Source organism: Hippocampus zosterae, chromosome 9 (assembly GCF_025434085.1).
Source record: "Hippocampus zosterae strain Florida chromosome 9, ASM2543408v3, whole genome shotgun sequence".
Classification (NCBI taxonomy): Eukaryota; Metazoa; Chordata; class Actinopteri; order Syngnathiformes; family Syngnathidae; genus Hippocampus; species Hippocampus zosterae.
In genome coordinates, this window is record NC_067459.1 from 17,228,171 (window position 1) to 17,247,306 (window position 19,136).

General features: G+C 40.9%; 1 protein-coding gene across 3 annotated transcripts; it reads right to left on the reverse strand.

The window, feature by feature from the left end:
• Positions 1–11: 11 nt before the first annotated feature.
• On the reverse strand, positions 12–18,568 carry rad18 (RAD18 E3 ubiquitin protein ligase). 3 transcript variants are annotated; one of them, XM_052075399.1, is made up of 13 exons: positions 18,414–18,568; positions 16,944–17,022; positions 16,251–16,312; positions 15,016–15,086; positions 10,955–11,319; positions 10,382–10,481; positions 9,046–9,233; positions 8,615–8,685; positions 8,459–8,519; positions 5,692–5,817; positions 4,565–4,688; positions 2,759–2,800; positions 12–370 (listed from the first exon to the last, which is right to left on the reverse strand). In XM_052075399.1, the coding sequence occupies exons 1-13, from the start codon at positions 18,459–18,461 to the stop codon at positions 271–273; spliced, it is 1,437 nt and encodes a 478-aa protein (XP_051931359.1). In that variant the 5' UTR covers positions 18,462–18,568; the 3' UTR covers positions 12–270. The 3 variants fall into 3 exon arrangements, with proteins under 3 accessions (XP_051931359.1, XP_051931362.1, XP_051931361.1); XM_052075401.1 differs by lacking the exon at positions 12–370 and adding an exon at positions 1,272–2,010; XM_052075402.1 differs by lacking the exon at positions 2,759–2,800.
• Positions 18,569–19,136: the final 568 nt, after the last annotated feature.

A 19,136-nucleotide genomic window follows, 5' to 3' on the forward strand; every position in this document is an offset into this window, starting at 1 on the left:
TACAGCTCAACATCAATAACTCTTGCTTTATTTATATTTGCACTAAAATCTATATCAGACTCCTTGGGATTTTGAAAGGAAAAAAATATATACAATGTAAAAACGAGCAGTACGGACTCACTGTGGATTACGAGGTCATAAATGTAACCAGATATGTACAAAAAGACATGTCTCAAATAAACACGCTTTTGATACATTCTTCCGCCCCCCATCACGTATTGTCTCAAACGTGTGCGGTCTTTCGTCCTCCATCTTCAATGAAGCCCCTCGTCACGTTCTACGGCGCCGTTTCCCTAAAGCGGTCGATGAAGCAGCGACGGATTTCCGGGAAGAAGATGTCCGCTTCCTGACAGACGTCCTCTTCGCGACGCTGTTCAGAAGAAGATTTGGTCATTTTTGAATTGGGCATGGGGAAATATGCAACATCTCTCTTCTAAGACATCTCCGGAAGAGGACAGTTTTATTGGCATATAAAATACCCTCAGCAGATGCTTAACTGGTCTCCAAACTGTGTTTTGGCGTAGAACACTGCGCCTTTTATTACACTTCTCTGCACTAAACATTTAAACATTGGCATTTACCAGAGCTTATGCACCTGCTCCCTGCAATCTATAGGCTGAAGATATTCAAGGACACTGCAATGGGCCAGAGTGTGAGTATTAGCCTCAAGGATGTAGAGTAGTGGTGTCAAACATACGGCCCGTGTGCCAGAAAAGGCCTACCATGGGGGCACAATCGGGCCTGTGGGGCCATTATCATCAATTTTTGTTCAATAAAAGTAACTGTTGTTGCTAATTTTGTAATAACACTCACTGGCATATATTCTTTATCCTCGACGAAAAAACAACTAACATAAATGCGGTTAATAACAGTTTTAAAATAGGCCATTCATTCGTACTCCAAATAGTACAGAAATTATACCGTGCTATCCCTCAGGACAAAAATGTTTTTTGCAGCAGTAAGTATGACCCCCCACCGCCCCCCCCAAAAACGAGAAAGAGAGCGACAGATGTGTTAACTAGAATTTTACAAACCCGTTGGTATTAAAAAGCTCTAATTAATCCTAAAACAAAAACTTGGCACCTACTCTATCCAAGTGAATCTTTGCTCGATTAGAATGCTGCTGGGGCGACTGACAATGATTGCGGACTATTTTGACAAATGGCCTTCTAGTTCTGTCACCAGCAAATTCATTACAATTCAACGGGTTCCTTGCGTGGTTGAAAACCACCAGGCAGAGATAAGAAGTGTATGTAATTTAATTAAAAGACAATTACTGATTTTTGCACACCTATTTCTTCCAATAATTACTGTTCTTTTGATGACAGGGAGCGAAAACAGCAGAGGTGGCCTTCAATAATCATTTCTCCCTTGTACATCAAATTTGCAGTCAAGAAGTGAAATATCTCTTGATTGGTTTTGTAACGAGGTCAACGGTGTTGAATTGTGACTTGGACTCATTTATTCAAGATCCTGATACACTGAATGCAATCAAAGATACGATATTGTATATTTACTGTATATATGCATACTAAAATAAGTTGATTTTATTTCAACACCATTATTTGGTGCACATGTGGAACCTCTTAAAGCTCACACGCAGGGCCCTGCTGACAAGAAAGGAGTAAAAATTGAGATCAGCTCACAGCCGACGACAAAGTGTCCCATGTCTCTTTATTGGCAGGAAAAACTAAATTCCAGTACTGGAATTTGGATCACAAGTCCACGTGGCAAATGAAAGCTGGAATGACGACGGAGTGGGTTCGTGGATGGGCAGTGGACTGATAGACGCATGTGTAATTTATATATGAATTCAGTCACTCCCAAAGACGTTTTTAAACGTCTTTTCAGACTTGGTCCACAATTGGCTGGTACTGAATGAGTTAAAAAAAAAAACACTCAACTGGCCAACCATGACAATCTGCAATGTAGAGATTAAGCCTCTTTTATTCCTTGTTTCCTTCCATACAAGTGACACGGCAACGCCCAATCTCCAAGTCTCCACTTAGCCTGAATGTAAACAGAACCCGGAAGCCTAAACTGTGAGAATGACATACATAAGGAAGTGGTAAAGGAGTCAAGAGAGCACCGATCTTTGACTCGACACGCCAACGCGCTGCCCAGCAACTGGCCGGTAATGCGCTCCCACCTCAACTGACAGCCTATTGAGAACTTTACAAACATGACATTTCTATTGCAGGGAGAAAAATACTGCTCTGACCAACGAGCAACGAGCCAGCCTTCAACACAAACAGACCATGAATCAACCCGATGACAAGATTCCAGGGACGTAAGACCGTGATTCGATTTCATAACACAAGTACCATTTTTTGGTTATGATTTTTTTTAAAGTTAATAATTTTGCCCAATATTTTGAGTGGCGTTTCCTTGGTTGAAAAAAAAAGCACATTCTGAGAAGAGTGAAAAAAAAACAATTTTTACAAAAACAAACTTTGTATGATTTAGCAGGCCGCAAAATATGCTGCGGTCCGGATCCGGCACACGAACTTTGAGTTTGACACCCAGTCTGACTAGCTGGCCGGTAGTAAGTGTCTCTTTCATTCACGCTATGTTCATCTGCCGAGATGCGCTTGATGTCGTGTCCCAGAAAAGGTGGGGCTTAGTATCATATGTACAGTACACGTCCACTTTCAAATGGAGACTCACAATTACATCTACTAGAATAAAAGACAAAAACATTGAGGATGAGATTTCATTTATTTTTTTGTTTTTTCTAAACATGGTGGTGGAGACTTACTCGTTTATGGAAGGTTCTGGTGCAAAGATGTCCGAAAGTGAGCTGAAGGTAGAGAGAAAGAGGAAGAATGAGAAAAAAAAAACTATTCAATTTTACTGATGTGGAATTACTGTGGCAACACAAGGCTTTAATAAAGTTTGTGGATTGGACTGCACAGCACTGAAGCTGAGTTGGTGCCGGACTTCACACGAGAAGTTCGAAAAGTAATCGTCATACTATACACCACAGCGTGAAACTCTTCCCTACTGCTTTGATGAACAGGTTTCTCTCATTTTGTGCTTTTCGCAATTCAAAACCCATCCCGGAGGACATCAGGAGTTGCAACACGACAACTGCCACAGACACACAAATAGTGTGCATAGAGAGCGAGAAAAAGTAGAAGCATGTTTTTGGATCGTGCGAGGAAACCGGAGTACCCGGGGGAAAACCACACGAGCATGGGGAGAACGTGCAAATTCCACACAGGAAGGTCGAACCTTGCATCTCTGCACTGAGGTGGACGTGTTAACCGGTTGCCCACCATGCCGGACCCCAAAAAATGCTAACACAAAAATGTTTCAGTTTCAACCGAGATCATAAAACTCGAGACTGAGCGATTAATTATAGCATATCACAAATATATTAGTCAGTATGCTGTACAGAGATTTTGTATGAAGACTTGAGAAATTGCTTTTTTTTTTTAAAACTCTGCTTATGAAGCATTTGTGAGATTTCTGACAAATCTCTTCCAATATTTTGGTTAATGACACCAAATTATGTCACAAACACAGTCGCGATTTCGACATCGAAGAGAGCACATTTGAGTAAGCCTGGCATGTGTTAAAAAGTGAACATTAGGAAGTGCAACTGTCGGGCTCACAGCATCAAAGGGTGAAGTCATTTTTGCTTATTAAAAACTGCCTTTGCAAAGCAATCCGGCGCCCCTTGCCAGCTAACGCGGGGCTCTTGTTTCACGGCTGTTAATCGCCAACACTGGAATCACTGTTAAGCCGACATACAAAATAAAATGTCAGCATAGTTCTGTCAGGTCGGTCCAAATTGACAAGTTCTTTCATCGGCATTAAGTCGTGAATGAACTTGATTTCAGGACATGTGTTATTGATGTCCCGGTAATAAAAAGTAGCCTCGACTACAGTCAGGGATACAAGTCAAGTGACACCGTCAGCCTTCACGCTGCGACGCACTGCCGGGAACTTCAAAATAAAAGGTGTTGATGTCCCTACATGATTTGATAAGCTACGGTCTATTTTGAAATTGGCCTGAGCACCGCGTTGGCGGCGTGTCACCGTCATGCATAGCATGAAACACGTGTTGCTCCTGTCGGCTTGACTTTTTCCCGCTGCGTACAAGAAATAAACATAAATAAATAAACAGCTACCCGAGGCAGAAAGAATGTTTCGAGATTTTTTTTTTAACCGAGTTTTCCCACAAAATTGTGGATGCATTCAGACTCGTTTAACCTCAGGCTTTAGAGGTTCGGCCATATGCATTTGAAAGATTGCCCTCAAAACACCGCTTAGGGACAGCACTTATGATTTACAGCACATGTCGGGCACCCACAAGGTAGGGCAGACATCTCTTTTGGAGTCAATTTGTGGTTTTGCACTTCTGTTCCAAAAATCTGCAAGCATTCTGCCAGGAATGCCACACATCTCTCATTGTACAGACAGCCAGCAATGACCTCAAGTGGGCGATCCACAGTTTACTTAACACCTCTGGTGATAAAAAAACAAATGCCGGCTTCAAGGAAGTCTCACCAAAGAGTTTTGGGGGTGTCGCATGCAAGTACTTTATGGAGGGACTCACCTGCTGACAGAGACGTCACTGTAAGTGGGGCTGTTTGAGAGGAAAATGCCTCTTGGGGATGGCTCCTTTTCTTCCTCTCCTTCAGATTTGATATCCAAACAAGTCTTTGTTTCTGCACCTTGAGCTGAATGATACAAATGTATTTGTCACGTTATCTTACTTCACATACAGTACGTTTGGAGCTGCCACAAAGGATCGCTACTGCACATGTGTGTCAGATGAGGCTTGCAAGCTGGCGGGAGAAGCAGGCACGAGGCAGTTTCATGACGGAACAAAAAGGGCCAAATACTGTATATAATTACTGAGACAAAAATAAGCAACTCATTGACTATTAAATTAATCGCCAACGATTTTGCTAGTGGACATCGTGACTAGTCAACTGATGTCTACTTGGCAGCCCTACAATCGAGACTGACAGACCGTATCATTTCAGTTTTTTTTTTTTAAGATAGTATCAGCTGTCGGATGACATCTGAAAACAATTGCTTGGAGGAATGGAAATCATTTTCTCTGAATATTTTTTTCCTTTTTTATGCGGTGTTGCTTCGCAGCGCTGAAACACTAAATGTATTTATACAATGCAAAAAGTCAACAAAAAGTTAACGTACTGAAGAAATACCAGCAAACATTTCTCATCCCGAGCCAAACCAACCAAAAGCCATCCATCCAATTTTTAGTCCGTTTATCCTCGCGAGCTTATCCCGGCCGTCTTCAGGCAGTAGGCGGGGTAAACCCTGAACTGGTTGCCAGCCAATCGCAGGACACACGGACGAAAAACCATCCTGGTTCACACTAACAACTAATTTAGAGTGTTCCATTAACCTGTCATACATATTTTGGGAATGTGGGAGGAAACCGGAGTACCCGGAGAAAACCCACACAGGCATGGAGAAAACATGCAAACTGCACACATGAAGGCCAGAGCGGGAATCGAACCCTGCACCTCTGCACTGTGAGGCGGACATGTTAACCAGTCGAGCCCCGTGCCGCCCCACCATGACCCTTTCAACTCAATTACATGGCAAATGTGTCACTGAAGGGAATCTTCCAAAAACTTCGAACCATTTGTGAAGATTGTTAGCTGACGATTGACAAAGTTTGTGATGCAAGAGAATATCTCCCCATACCTGCCGAAGGTGTTTGCTCTGCATCTTCGCCTCCCGCCGCCTCTTTTATCTGAGTAGCCCTGGTTGTATCTAGGCGACCACGAACCTGAGCAACCAGGCGAGAGAAGTCGTTGCTGTGCTGCTTCCCTGCGAAGATAATGACGTATAAGAAGCCTCTTGGATTGGGTGATAAGAGTGCAATTGGAAGACTGCTACGTCAGTCCTGTCGGATGTTAAGTAGCATTGAAAATTACCGAATAATGTATTTAATTACTTCAAATATTGCATCATAAATGAGCCGCTTTCCCCATTAATTCGACACACTTCTGAAACACAAGCTAATGATTTCCAAGGAAGCAACTAGATCAATCACAGTTTGACTCTATGAAAGGATTATTAACAATGTTTATTATTGTATTGTTGTTTGGAGCGGTGTAGAGCTGCACCGCATCACACTGTCCTCACTCACTTTCCAAATATTTGTTGACAATGTTGAATAAGCAGCTGTTGATTCTACAAATGATAAATGGCATGTTTTGACAAAAGGATGCAATCACATGTGAGTGCTCCGCCGAGTTTCCGGAGTTATCTGCTAGCTCCCGATGCTCGCAGTGTGACTCACCCACATCCTCCTGTGATAAATCAAGAGGTTATCACAGCAGTGCAGCTATTAATAAAAGCATCCTCCTGTGAGTCACATTCATTTGTCACTTTTTTATTTTCAAGCAGTCACCCCCCCGCCCCCCCACCACCACCTCTGTGGTTCATGTCAATATGATGGTTAACCAGAAAATAATCTCCAATGGTACAACTCATGTTCGAGATCTACCCCAAAGGTAAAAATTGACGCAGTCAGCATTCACTTTGTTAGACTTTGGGCATATAGTGTGAACTCACTGAGCAAAGGTAGGATGAGGGTTGAGGTGAATCATCAAACAGTTTTTTGGGGGGGTCCATTCCAATCTTAGTTGCTCAACAGCTCATTAAAGAGAGAACATCTCTGCGTGTGGTTGATGGGCTTGTTACTTGCTAGCTGGACTACTCTCCAGTCGGGCTCGATGGTTAATCGCAATGTAATAGTGATTTCAATTTTGGCCCTTTAATCCAAGAAAAACAATTATCGCAAAGAATGGCGTGGAGTGTTTACATGTTCTAGAGCTCGTGGAAGTACACTGAATGCACCAAATTGCATGCGTAGCAAACTATGTCGCGTATGTGATTCTATGATCCCCAAGCTTCCCTTCCGCTGTTTAATGACACTGCAGTTGGATTTTACGATAAAACTAAACACACAACAAAAATAATTACACACGTTGTATATTTAAATCCAAAACATGCCCCCATCCGGCCCTCAAACACCAGTAGCGCTAATGCTAAAGCCAATGTAATATCCCATTCAAAAGCAAACGAAAAATTAGCATCAGTTTCAGGAGTGATATTCCTTCAAATATTCACACACAAACACAGGTAAGATAACACTACTCAGACACAAATTCTTCCCAATCTGTGAATTTTTTTTAAAGAGTTCAATTGCAACTTTCTTCTGTACTCTTTCTAAGGGTGTACTCCATCCATGTACAGCACCACACTGCCAAGAGGCCGAAAAGCCAAGTATTCAAACATCTTTCCTTTCCTCAAAACTCCAACATACAAAGATCCAACAACTTTTTGTCATAGCAACACACATAATTGTCTCTTTTCAAGTTTGACAATATTTTCTCAAGGAATGAATGTCATGCTTGTAAATACTAAGTATGCAATTTGCATTATTATGCAAAGATTACTCAACATTGGCAACTTTGGCTTCATGCAGGCTGAGTGATGGAACCCATTACTGGAGCAGCATTCAGGTCTTTGTCAATTTTACATTCTAATTGAAACTGCCACCAGGACAAAGGCTGGACATAAATTCCCTCATCTATAAAAGCTTATGATGTGCTTCGGAAAGAGTGAACGTTTTGGAGTTAACTTCAGTTTAGCATTGTACTACGGGTCACTTGGCTATCTTAAGAGTGGAGTAAAATCATTAAGTGCACTTAGTCCATTGTTAGAAAATATAATACGCTTTCATGAGCAAAAAAAAAAAAAATCAGCATTGCGGTACCTTCAGCAATTGAGTTAACACCTGCAAATCTCTCTCTTTGTCTCATGGCATGATACATGTTCTTTGCAAAGAACTTCAAAACAAAAGCTGTTCCTCATTTCCCAAGGCATACGAATCCAATTTTTGCTTTTCATCGCAACAGAGGACAGTTTACAGATCGGACTCATTGACTATCTGTCAGTGAAAGAGAAGCAAACGCCATGTGACTCGCTATAGTGCCCCTTTTGTAGAATAAGCTTTTGTGGTTGTGAAATATATTGCACAGGCTTGGCATGAACTGGCAAAGTGTCACAAAACCGTTCAATATTTCATCTTTTTGAATTGATTTTTTTTTTAACAGATGTCTGCAATCATAAAGCTGTTTCGCAAAAGGTCAAGGTTTTATATCTTCATTTTTAAGAAATGTACTCAAAATGTATTTTTTTCAGACACACCTAATTTATGAATATCTCCGGCAGTGAGCACCGAGTAGAACTTTGGGAGTACAGTAATTTAGTGGGCTTTGACATTTTTGTTAATACAGAAATTTATGAAGCGCAAAAACTGTTTCAGGAGTGTTTTGTATTGACTAACTATGTTACTCAGCAGTTCAAATTGACGGCATTTATCAGACACATTGACTGGCATCATTGAAGCACAGGCCAGGTATGTAAACAGTGACCGAATAACAGTCCAATCACTTACTATATGTTGAGTGAACCTCATCAATTTCCTCCTCGGAGTGATTCTTCGAGAAAACCATAACCTGCACATTTGAAAGCAGTGAATGAACATCTCCTAGTTTCAATGCACATGGACATCATCAACAATGAATACAAACACAAGACAGTCCCAACTCACAGGTTTGACTTTGTCATGTAGCTGATTTTTGATCCTCTCGGTGGCTTCCACCTCTTTGACAATTTCTTCAACTGTTGAGGAATGACATTAGATCTAAGTCGTCGTCTGCCTACCATGCTTTATTTAATGCAGCAGCTAAACAATTGTGAAATGTAAATATTACGATGCAACTATGGTTACATCAGTCTTGATGACTGCCGAAGCAAGCACTGCACGGGTCACCGACTTGGCTCTTCGAGGACCCCTTACCCAGCATGGTTTAAATGTATCCCTCCCCTAACACACCAGATTCATATAGTAGTCAGGAAGTTGTACAACTAGTAAAATATTTTTTTTTTCCTTAGCAAAGGTCATGACAGATTGGAATGACTAACCTACAACAGAATGAAGCATCAAATACATAACGTTTTTCGAGGACTGCTTTCCTTCACCTGATTTGGGATTGAGCGAGTCACATTGTGCATTATAAATATGCACAAATTCCTTGTGCCTTTGGATCAGCTGATCGCGGGAGCCTTTCAACGAAAGGTTCCATTCCTTGAGCCTCCGCTTCAACTCCTGCAGGCTAAGCAGGTTGTACACCAACTTCCCCGTCGGGCGCCTTGCCTTGCCAAGGGAGCTGTGACAGAAACATTATACTGCTCAATCCAAAGATCCGCTACATTCATGTCACTGGGCTCTATTACAATGAAGTGGTATGATGGAAATGTCAACAAAGTCATTCAATATTCAAGTCACGTGCTTCAAGCTATTGTGCTCTGCATTCGCCACATCGCCAATGACAAGGTGAAATAGGGAGTGGCAAGAGAAATATTTCCTGCGCTCATCACATGCCACTGAATTGCATGCTAGCGAGGTCTATCAAGTTTGAACTTCTGTTACGATTCGTGAACGGATGAAAACATGAATATCATGTCGGTTTCTGCACCATAGACGTAAGAAGTAAGATGTAAGACGCCGGGGTTTGGACACCCCTGACTTTAGTGATAGAAAGTTTGTCACTAGCATTCAAATTAGCATTAGCATCTTGCTTCATTGTGCTCCTGATCACCAAAGGAAAAGCCTTCGATCGCCTCATTGAATTTATTCATTCATTTTTCGCTATTTTTATTGCGTGTCCCATAAAAATATGCGTTTTATGAAAAACATCGTAGAAAATTGCCATTGATGTCATGCAAATGATAAATTGGGATGTATAGGGGACCACAAAGCAAGTTTTAAAAAATATATTTAAGGTTGAAAACCCGCCATTCGAGGAGAACAGGAAGCAGGCCGGCCTGCGAAGAACAAAAATCCGCATTTGAGAGACACTCATTGAAATGCATTGGAGAGAAAAAAATTGCCTTGTTTTTTTTTCTTTTCTTAAGCCAGTCCAGAATATTTAAGATATCACCACCATTCATCATTGTGACAGAAAGGTGTCATCCAGATTAAATGCTCTTGGTGCAAAAAATATGACCATGATCGGTCATTAAAAGACAATCAACCTGCTGCACACAGTGCAGGATGAATCACCTGCAACAGTAAGACTAAAGAGAGTCACATTACGACGAGAAGTCAAATCTTCAAATGCCGGGCAACAATGAGCATCACGCTTCATTTTGAAGTCAGCACATAGACAGAAATAATAGTTAACAGACTACCTTGTGTGAGCTACTTAATTTGAAAGAAATAATAGTCAGAACATGCTTTGTGGTGCTTACACAGCATTTGGAGAAAACACTTTTCTGCTGCTTTACTCAACATTATGCGTTCGAGTTACTTTACCTTCTTAAGCTTTCCTTCTTTTCGCCGCTCGTGAGACACATGTCCAAATGTTTGTTGATGAACGGCTGGGACACACTCACGGAGCACACGGGGCACTCCACTGCAAGAAGACACATTTAATAGATTCCAAAAACTAAAATCAACAAGAAATATGAACCGATCAATAAATAGTAATCCATCACTAAGTGTAACACTTTAATGTACAGTACCGGTACATCAAAATCATTTTCCCTTTCAATTGCATCTTGTGCAGCTAAAAAAACTCAATGGTTACTTTGCAATCTATCAACGGCCACTTTGTGTCATACACCAACAAATAACGTGACACAAACACACAAAAACATGTCCTCGAAATCTATTTCACTTATCCTGTTCAGGTTGACAGCTGTGGAGGAAAACAATCCCAGTTGACTATTTCCTGGATTGATCTTACGGCACCTGTGCAAAACCCTGCATGTAAACTACTACAGGCCTGATGTCTTGCGTATTAAAAGATTGTGAGTAAAGGCTGACGGAGTTACAAAACGGACGCCATCGAAACAAACAAGCTTGCGCAGCGCTGATATGCTTCACCTTTGATTGCAGGCTTCACATCAGTTGGCGGTGATGAGGAAGAATGCGGCATCTCTTCTTCCGTGCTGATGCTGTGCAATTTCGTCTCATCCTGCTGCGCCCAGCCGGCGTCCCGCATGGATGCCTCTTCCACATCACCGGGCTCTTCCTTTACAGTGGCTTTGCGGGGGTCAGCGTCCTTATCACTGCGCACACGTCCAGTCGGGGCATCTGTGGCAGACTTTCTGGGCCTCTTCTGGAAAAAGTGACTCACAAGAGAGCCGTTGCACTTTTGGCCTCTGTCGCTCGGTGATTTGCATTTGACTGATGCCGAGTTCGTTGGGGATATTGGTGGAGAGTCAAAATAAGTTTGTGACAACTGCTGTCTGGGGAGGAAGGAGGAAAAAAAATGTGCATGGAATTACAACATGGAAACCGTTCATTAGAGAGTAAAAGACAGTTACGTGAAAGATCTTCTCTCACATAATACAACAATACAGGATGACATAAAGACCATATGTCCTGTAGGATAAACACACGAGTGCAGTACAATACAGAGAACTCTCGTAATCAGTGAGTTACGGTCTTTTAACTATAATGTCGACCACTCAGTATCGCGTTTCTTTTTAACGGACCATGAAAAAGGCGACACTTTGTCTCGGGTCTCGAAAATGTGCGAGGCAAACAAATGTCAGCAGGTCCATTACAGAGCAATAAAATGGAAGCAATGAGGTGTGTGGCGCTTTGCTTTCCATATTTAAGACTTTATATTTGAACTAATTGCACCCATTAGCTCGGGCTGACACGCACCAAACACGTATGCCCTTCTTTTTGCACCGCTCTCAACTCCGCGCAAGACTTTGGGGGAAACTCACAAAGTAAACAAGGCTGCACAGTATAAACTCTTACACACTTCATTAAATAATTCTTTTTGCAAAAACTCAGTCAGCAAGTAAAGGAGCGCTTTGGTTTTTCTTTGGCTTCTTGTGAAGCCACCACAGAAGAGTACCAGTGATGGGGGGTTGAGTCACAACTCAAATAGCTTTTGAGTTGTGACAGGAATACATCTGGCTAGTTAATGCGTTGATCAACAATATTAAGACGCTTGTTTTTTCCTTGGCAGATGCTACAACAAAAAGCATTGACTAAAAAACAGAAACTAATGGATACTATGAATTGCCAGCAATTTTGACTGAGCTGATTTTATTTTCCTGTATTCCACAAAAACCAGGATCAATTACTGAAACTGTCAACAGAACATCCACCACCAAGTGCTCTGCTGCTGCAGGCGGCTGAACATGTGCATAACCGGAGTAACTTTGCTTTACTTCGTTTCATTGACTTGTGTACTTGAATGAGAATGTCGAATATCACAAAAATCTGCCGTTACAGTCAGGAAGATATTAAATGACCAAACATTGTAGGTTTTTGGAATTTTGAAATGAATACAACTTGGACGTGACAAACATAGGTTCCGCTGCATTGTTTTAAATGAAGTGAGAACCATGCACACGCTGAGCTGAGAGCCGGAAAGGGGGGTCGGGGGGGTTGTTTCCGCAGCGGTGCAATCAGTCTCCACTCACTTTAAATATCCAGTCGGATGAAGATAACCAGATTTGTAGCAGATTCCATCAACAGTTCATTAGTCAGTGGCAGGAAGTAGACCGGGATTCATCCATTTTGGAAAAAGTGAGAAAAACCTTGACTTCAGTACAAATGTTTGTTTGAAGTCATGAACAAACCGGAAAGTATCCAAAACTAGGGCCTGATGTGGCCAGGATGGGACAGTAGGCATTGGGGGGGAGAAAAAAAAAGCCATGCCCCAAAAATGGGCAATCCAATTTGTGGTAAGAGTCATGACAAAGAAACGCTTAAATCACTACAGATTATTTTAGGGGAGTGAATTTAAGAGCTGACATCATTACATTACATTTTACAGACCTATCAATGTTCAACAACCCATTCACTCAATTGTATCTTTGCAAAGTTTAACTGTTAATACAGAATACACTATATTCAATTCCCCAACCATGACAAGCATGTATGACAAAGAGTGAGGTAGCGGGTGTGCTGGAGCCTAGCCCAGCAGATTTGGGCAAAGATTGTTCGCCAGCCAACCGCAAGGCAAACAAAGAGCATTCACACTCACATTTACCCAAAAGGATAACTTCAGTCTCCAGTTTTCCAAACAAGACTCGAGCAAGAGCGTGGATTCAAACCCTCAACCTCAGAACAGCGGTGTAGATGCGATAACCAACTTTCACCAAATACATCGTATAGATACCAGATGTCTATTTCATCTGGAGTGCATCACCTCATATGCAGGTCCTCCATTTTTTCCCCTGACCGAAACACATTTTCAGGCACTCAAGCTGACAGGAAATTAAAAAGAGCAGTTGCATCATGTGGCCATTCGTTTATTCGGTGTCAACAAACTGAAGAGAGACCTTTTGCGGTACTGATAACCTTGAGGTGATTAATGAAAGCACTATAGCTTGCCGCTAACAAAAAATAAAAAAGCTCAACAGTTGGTTTTATTGACTTGGTTACTCAGAATGTTGCCAACCAATCAAAGGGATTTCAGCATATACGTTTGCACATAATCAGAAGTGTTTTTTTCTGACAAGTTGGACAATTCGGTCATATTGAGGGTACAAGTAGTGATGTAATGGTAAAAGCAATATCGCGATATTAAAATTGCCCTGATATCGTCACGTTACGATATTACAAGCTGCACATCTGTTAAATAGGCCAGGTTATTTTCCATTTGTGCAGTTCCAGCACCCTCTAGTGGTTAGTTTCTTAATGCAGTTTAATTTGAATTAGGCAGGTTTTGGCCACCGATGTTTAAGATTCACACTCATCACCAGGTGAAGGGGAATAAGTTTGATTTCTTCCACAAATATACTTAATTCAGTGTGTGCGTGTGCCTATTAGCAAGTGAATGCGCCAATTTGAAAATGGAGTTCTCTCATCTTTTCTCAATATTAAGTATTATTACTGTCAACAGATAAATTGATTCTGAAACTACTCTTTAGTACTAATTACTAGTAAATAATTACCTATTGATTTTTTGCAAATCATTCACTTTATGTATTACTAACACTGTACTGGACAGCCAAACTGCTTCCCGTGTCACAGTTAGGTCCATTGATATGTTTTAATCTATGCTGATCAATCTTTAACATGACCGATGCCGTTTTATTCTACCTTTGAAGAACATATTTTGCAGAAATATGTGGTTAAACAGCAAATTTGGCTATTCAACTTTGATTGTTCAACTGTATATGAAAAATATGTTAGGCGGACGGGAAAAAAGTGAAGTGAACCCTGTGGTCGGGGTCACTAAAAATGATCTTGTGATTTAAAAATACTAGTCAATTTCCTCGAGACCATCAGCAAGCTGACATTGGGCCTTAAAGCAACATGAGCTGCAAAGCTACAGAGTATATATGACAACAATATATGACGTTACATAACCTCATCTAATGAAAACAAAATCCCCATAGGATTTGCCCTAAAACCTTCATTTAGAAATGAATTACAATGAGCCGCGAGTACTGTGCAAGTGTCAATATAATGCCAGCGAATTGCAGTGCACTAAAAGTTGTTCTCTGGCATACAGACTATAATCATAATAAAAATGGGATCCACTGACATTGCTACTGTAATAAATATTCCCCACTAATGACGACGCTATTGTCACTGGTTATGACTGTGTTTTGGGTTCATCACATACATGTCATATATGGGGGGGTTGCAAAGTAAAAAAAAAAAGAAAAAAGAATGAGATTAATTGATGAGCATGTTTCTGTCGACCTCGACAACTTCTCCATGTTTCTTCACCCACTTGGAAAATTAATTTCCCACCCCGGGTCTAACATTATAATGTGTACATCAGTTCTATTGCTGTAAATGCAAATTGCCTGAGTTATTGTTCAAGCTTATCTGGAGCAGCAGTTTAAAATGATAGACTAGGATTCAACGTTACTTCAACTTGAAAGTGAAGTTCGATCAGCATTCAGCAAATCATTTTGTTGGATCTGCGGAGTTTCTTTGTACATTAAAAGAAGTCTGCGTACCTTGCAGATTGAAAGTTTACAACCAATTCATCCAGTAAACGGTTGTTTTGGAGATCTTGTTCTGTTGCTTGCTAGAAGAAAAGGGGGCAGAAATAATGATATTAAAATCAAAAGACAGATAGTCGGAAATTGAATTATAACCACAGTCACGGAACAAATTAAATTCATGCTCTAGGTACCACTGCATTTTCTTTGCTCATATAGTACGTGCAAAGCACCAACTGCAGTCGCGTTTTGTCACAGTAAATTCAAAGGTTACCATTGAACTGACGTGTTTTTTTCTTTGCTAAAGAAGGAATTACAGTTCCGGAAGCTCATACCATTTCATTTCAAAAAGCTCTTTTTTTTCCAATATGGCGCCCGAGTAGGCAGCCTTCGGCAAGTGCTCTTCAAGAGCCTTGCTTTTTTGTTCTTTTTTTGGTGTTTTTGTCTTTTGTATTGTCACATGTTGTTTGTCGTTTCATCGTGCGGACCTGATATGGACTGTTTTCAGCGCTTTTTGGCCACGACATTCGTCAAAGGAGAAGTATCTGTGCTTGGTGGTTGCGCCTTCTCGGCAGCACGCCTGTACCAGCACAGATTTTGATTGGGAGGAATGTCGGCGCTATTGACTGTCGGTGCTGGACAGACCTGGGGCGCTTGTGTTTTTGTGCCTGTAATAGGCAGCATTTTTCACAACCCCATTTTGTTCAGTGGCTATGTCGGCGCTGTTGGACATTCGGCGTTGGTGCGGCTGGATGGATGGCTGCTGAAGTTGAGGAAGAGCAGAGAGGAATGTTGGTGCAGAGCGCCGATGCGCATTTGGAACTGTGAGTCGCCACTTGGAATTGAAATGGATTTCCATGGGACAGGAGAAGTGAACCAATCTCTTTTCGTCAATGGATGATACAGCTTTGTGTTTGCTTTCAAAACTTAGCTTGTAGCCGACGTGTGCACATTTTGAGCATGACGTCTCTGATCCACTGGTTAAAGGACACTTTGATTCTCTCCTCTTTCATCTCAAACTGCTTCAAACAACAAAGCGTGGGATGGAAAAGTGGTTCGGACTGCACGACTGTCCGTGTTTTGTTATGTGTTGTGTTTATTATTTTACTTTATGTTAACTGTTTTGTTAAGCGCTTTGTTACAGCTGCCGCTGTTGTGAAAGCGCTATATAAATCAGCATGTATTGTATTGTATTGTATTGTACTGTATTGTATTGTATACCGAGATTCCCGCAAAGCTTCTAAACTTACCGCATTGCAAACTGGACACTGAAGCTTATAGGAAAAGAATTTCCTGATGCACAAGGAGCAAACTGAAATGATACACAAACAATACAAGCATCTGGTAAAAGAACGGCACATTCTTTGGTGATAGACAGCTGGGGTCGTTTTGAACAGTATACAAGATATGAGACATAATGTTGGCATGTACAGTATGTATCCATCGCTGAATGGCTCAAAATCCATCCTCATGACTGCGCAATTTGAGTTGTGGCGGAACTGCTGTTTTTCCACTAATGATATAAAACAGGAGTCCTAGTTTTAGTCACCAATTTCTCAGAAAAATTAAGTACATGGAGAGTACGATTCAATCAACATTCCCCAATTATGTTGATTGATAGCTATCGCTGCATGTAGTGACTGCAATTATTGAACTGATTCATCAGGAATAGTTACCATGATTCTCATTTGCTGTCACTTTCTGTGTCAAGTACACTTTTCAATGAGAGCATTCTTTAGAAAAGAATATAAAGATGAAGAAAGTAATGAATGTTTCACATTCAGATTGTACGAAAAAGTTCACGACCTGAATTGTCAACCCACCATGAGTTAGACAGACATATCGACTCAATTCCACCTGTCCATCAATATCCGCACAAAACACGGAAAGCAGGAAATAACTTGAGCACCAAATCAATAAAGGAGTACAACTGCCGTACTTACAATTGTGAGAGCATTTGGTCATCATTGAAGTGTTGAGAAAATCAAAACAAATTGGACATCGCAACAGGGCGTCAACGTTCTGGAGAAAGAGGGGGAGAAAAAAAAAGAATAGGTCAATTGTTAGTCATCACATTTGGAAACAGTCCATCTTGGTACCTGTTCCCCCCCCCAAAAAACAACCTCACCACACAGAATGACTTTCGGCCGATGGCTTTAACTTCTGTGGTGATGAAATAGATTGAAAAAAAAATTGGTCAAAACAGTCATTTTAGCAAAGACTGAACATCTCTTGGACCTCTACAATTTACTTCCCAAACTAATAGAGGTGCTAAAGATACTACAGCAACTTCACTTAACCTTGTGTATACAGTCAACATCTTTGTGGGCAGTAAGAACCATGTCAGATTGCTTTTTGGCAATTCGTCATTAGCTTTTAAAACGATATATCCTCACGTTTTAGCTGATAAACCTTTGCCTTCCCTTGATCTAGATGCATGACTCGTAGGCTGGATTTCAGATTTCCCCACAAACAGATCACAGCAGGTAATGAATGGAACTTTGTCCAGCTCTCCATCATCCTCAACACTTGCACTTCTTTTCATTTTATTTCTTTTCATGTACAAAAGACTGCCATCCACTGAACCAGGAATAGAAGCTTCTCCCTTCTAGGCCTTCACCTGAATGTTCTCATCGACCAAAATCAGACATACATTTTCTTGTGTGCCTCTCTCTATCCCCGGGCTTTAAACGCTGCAGGGTGGAAGAGGTAGTCTGTATTATCCTTTCATTTTCTCGTTACTGTGAATTGTGCACTTTATTTTACCAACCTGCACCACTTCCGCTGCAGCATGTATGCTGACCAGTAGTCTGTTATGTTTTTTTTTTTTTTTTAAACCTGTGAATTATGCACTTTACCTGCAGCCACCATACGTATGGTGACCAATAGTCTGTTCTGGGCGTTTAAACTTTTTTTTACTGTGCATTATGCACAGGTGCTGTATATATGCTGAGCAATACTTTGTCATTACGTTATTTTTTTCCCTCTGTATCATAAACCATGCACTGTACTTTACCTTGTAGCTTCTGTTCATGAGCTGCTTTGCATTATGTTTGTGCACTTTACGCATTTGATGCAATTTACTGCTCATATCATTATAATTATGGGTTAATAGAGCTTTTGTTTTATATTTCTCAGCGTGACCTGCTGAAAACTAAATCGCAAAAAAGACAATTCAATAATGTGAAGTTTGTCGTAACCTACAAAGATATATCTGGTAATAGCACGAAAAAATTGCGAGAAAGGAGATAAATATTTAGTAAACAGCAAACATGAGAAATATTGCACTGCAAATGAACACGTTGAGATACTTGTTCACCTTTTGTGAAATAGCTTTGAGTGTGTTGTTAGCTCCTTTCAGTAAACAACTCGTAAATTAGCGCACAAGCTAGAAAAAAAAACATCCAACTTACTTTCAAAGCCAGACACGGTACGAGATTTTTTTCTGTTTGGAAGGCCATCGTCGATCGATCAAATAAATGCTGTGCAGCAATTCGACAGATTTTGATCGGTTTTGAAACACCTTGTCCCGCCCGAAAGCAAGAACCCACCTACGTCATTTGACGACTTCCGCTGCGTCATAGTTTGTGAAATGTGACTTTGTTTTAGAGGTATTAGAGCACGTATTAAAATGTTACCAATGATTTATTGTGGTTGTGTGAGTCGGTGTATCACTGCTTTGAATCGCACACAAAGCTTTTATAATAATTTTGTAGATCCATAAATGAACTAAATTGTCCCTGAGTGTGATTTTCTGTGTGAATGGCTGTTTGTCTGCGTGCCCTGATTGGCTGGCAACCAGTTCAAAGTGTACCCCGCCCTGCCCACGACCCTCATGAGGATAGTGTCATTGCCAACGTGTCCTTGAGCAAAACACTGAGCCCCGAGTCGCTCCTGATGCAGTGTAAGCATTCTGTAAAATAAGGAGACATTGTAAACACGCTCTGAGCTCCTTGAAGGTAGAAAAGCTATACAAATAAAAGCCAATTTACCAACATTGTGGGAAATAAAAGGCAAAAAAAGAACCCTTTGGAAACTTCAACTACAAAATAACATTGATTATAGAAAAGCAGAAATAAAAAGATGTCGACGCAAGTGTTGATGAGATCCCAGATAAACTGCCTTAAAGAGATATC

Bases quoted from the DNA above. Each gene is read 5' to 3' on its own strand.
- rad18 (XM_052075399.1), bottom strand. From the start codon at position 18,461: ATGGCCTTCCAAACAGAAAAAAATCTCGTACCGTGTCTGGCTTTGAAA. The intron at 5,818-8,458 runs GTAAGTGATTGG...TTATCTTCGCAG, and splicing joins TGAGGTTCACTCAACATATA to GGAAGCAGCACAGCAACGAC. The intron at 371-2,758 runs GTAAGTCTCCAC...TCTTCTGAACAG, and splicing joins CCAGAACCTTCCATAAACGA to CGTCGCGAAGAGGACGTCTG.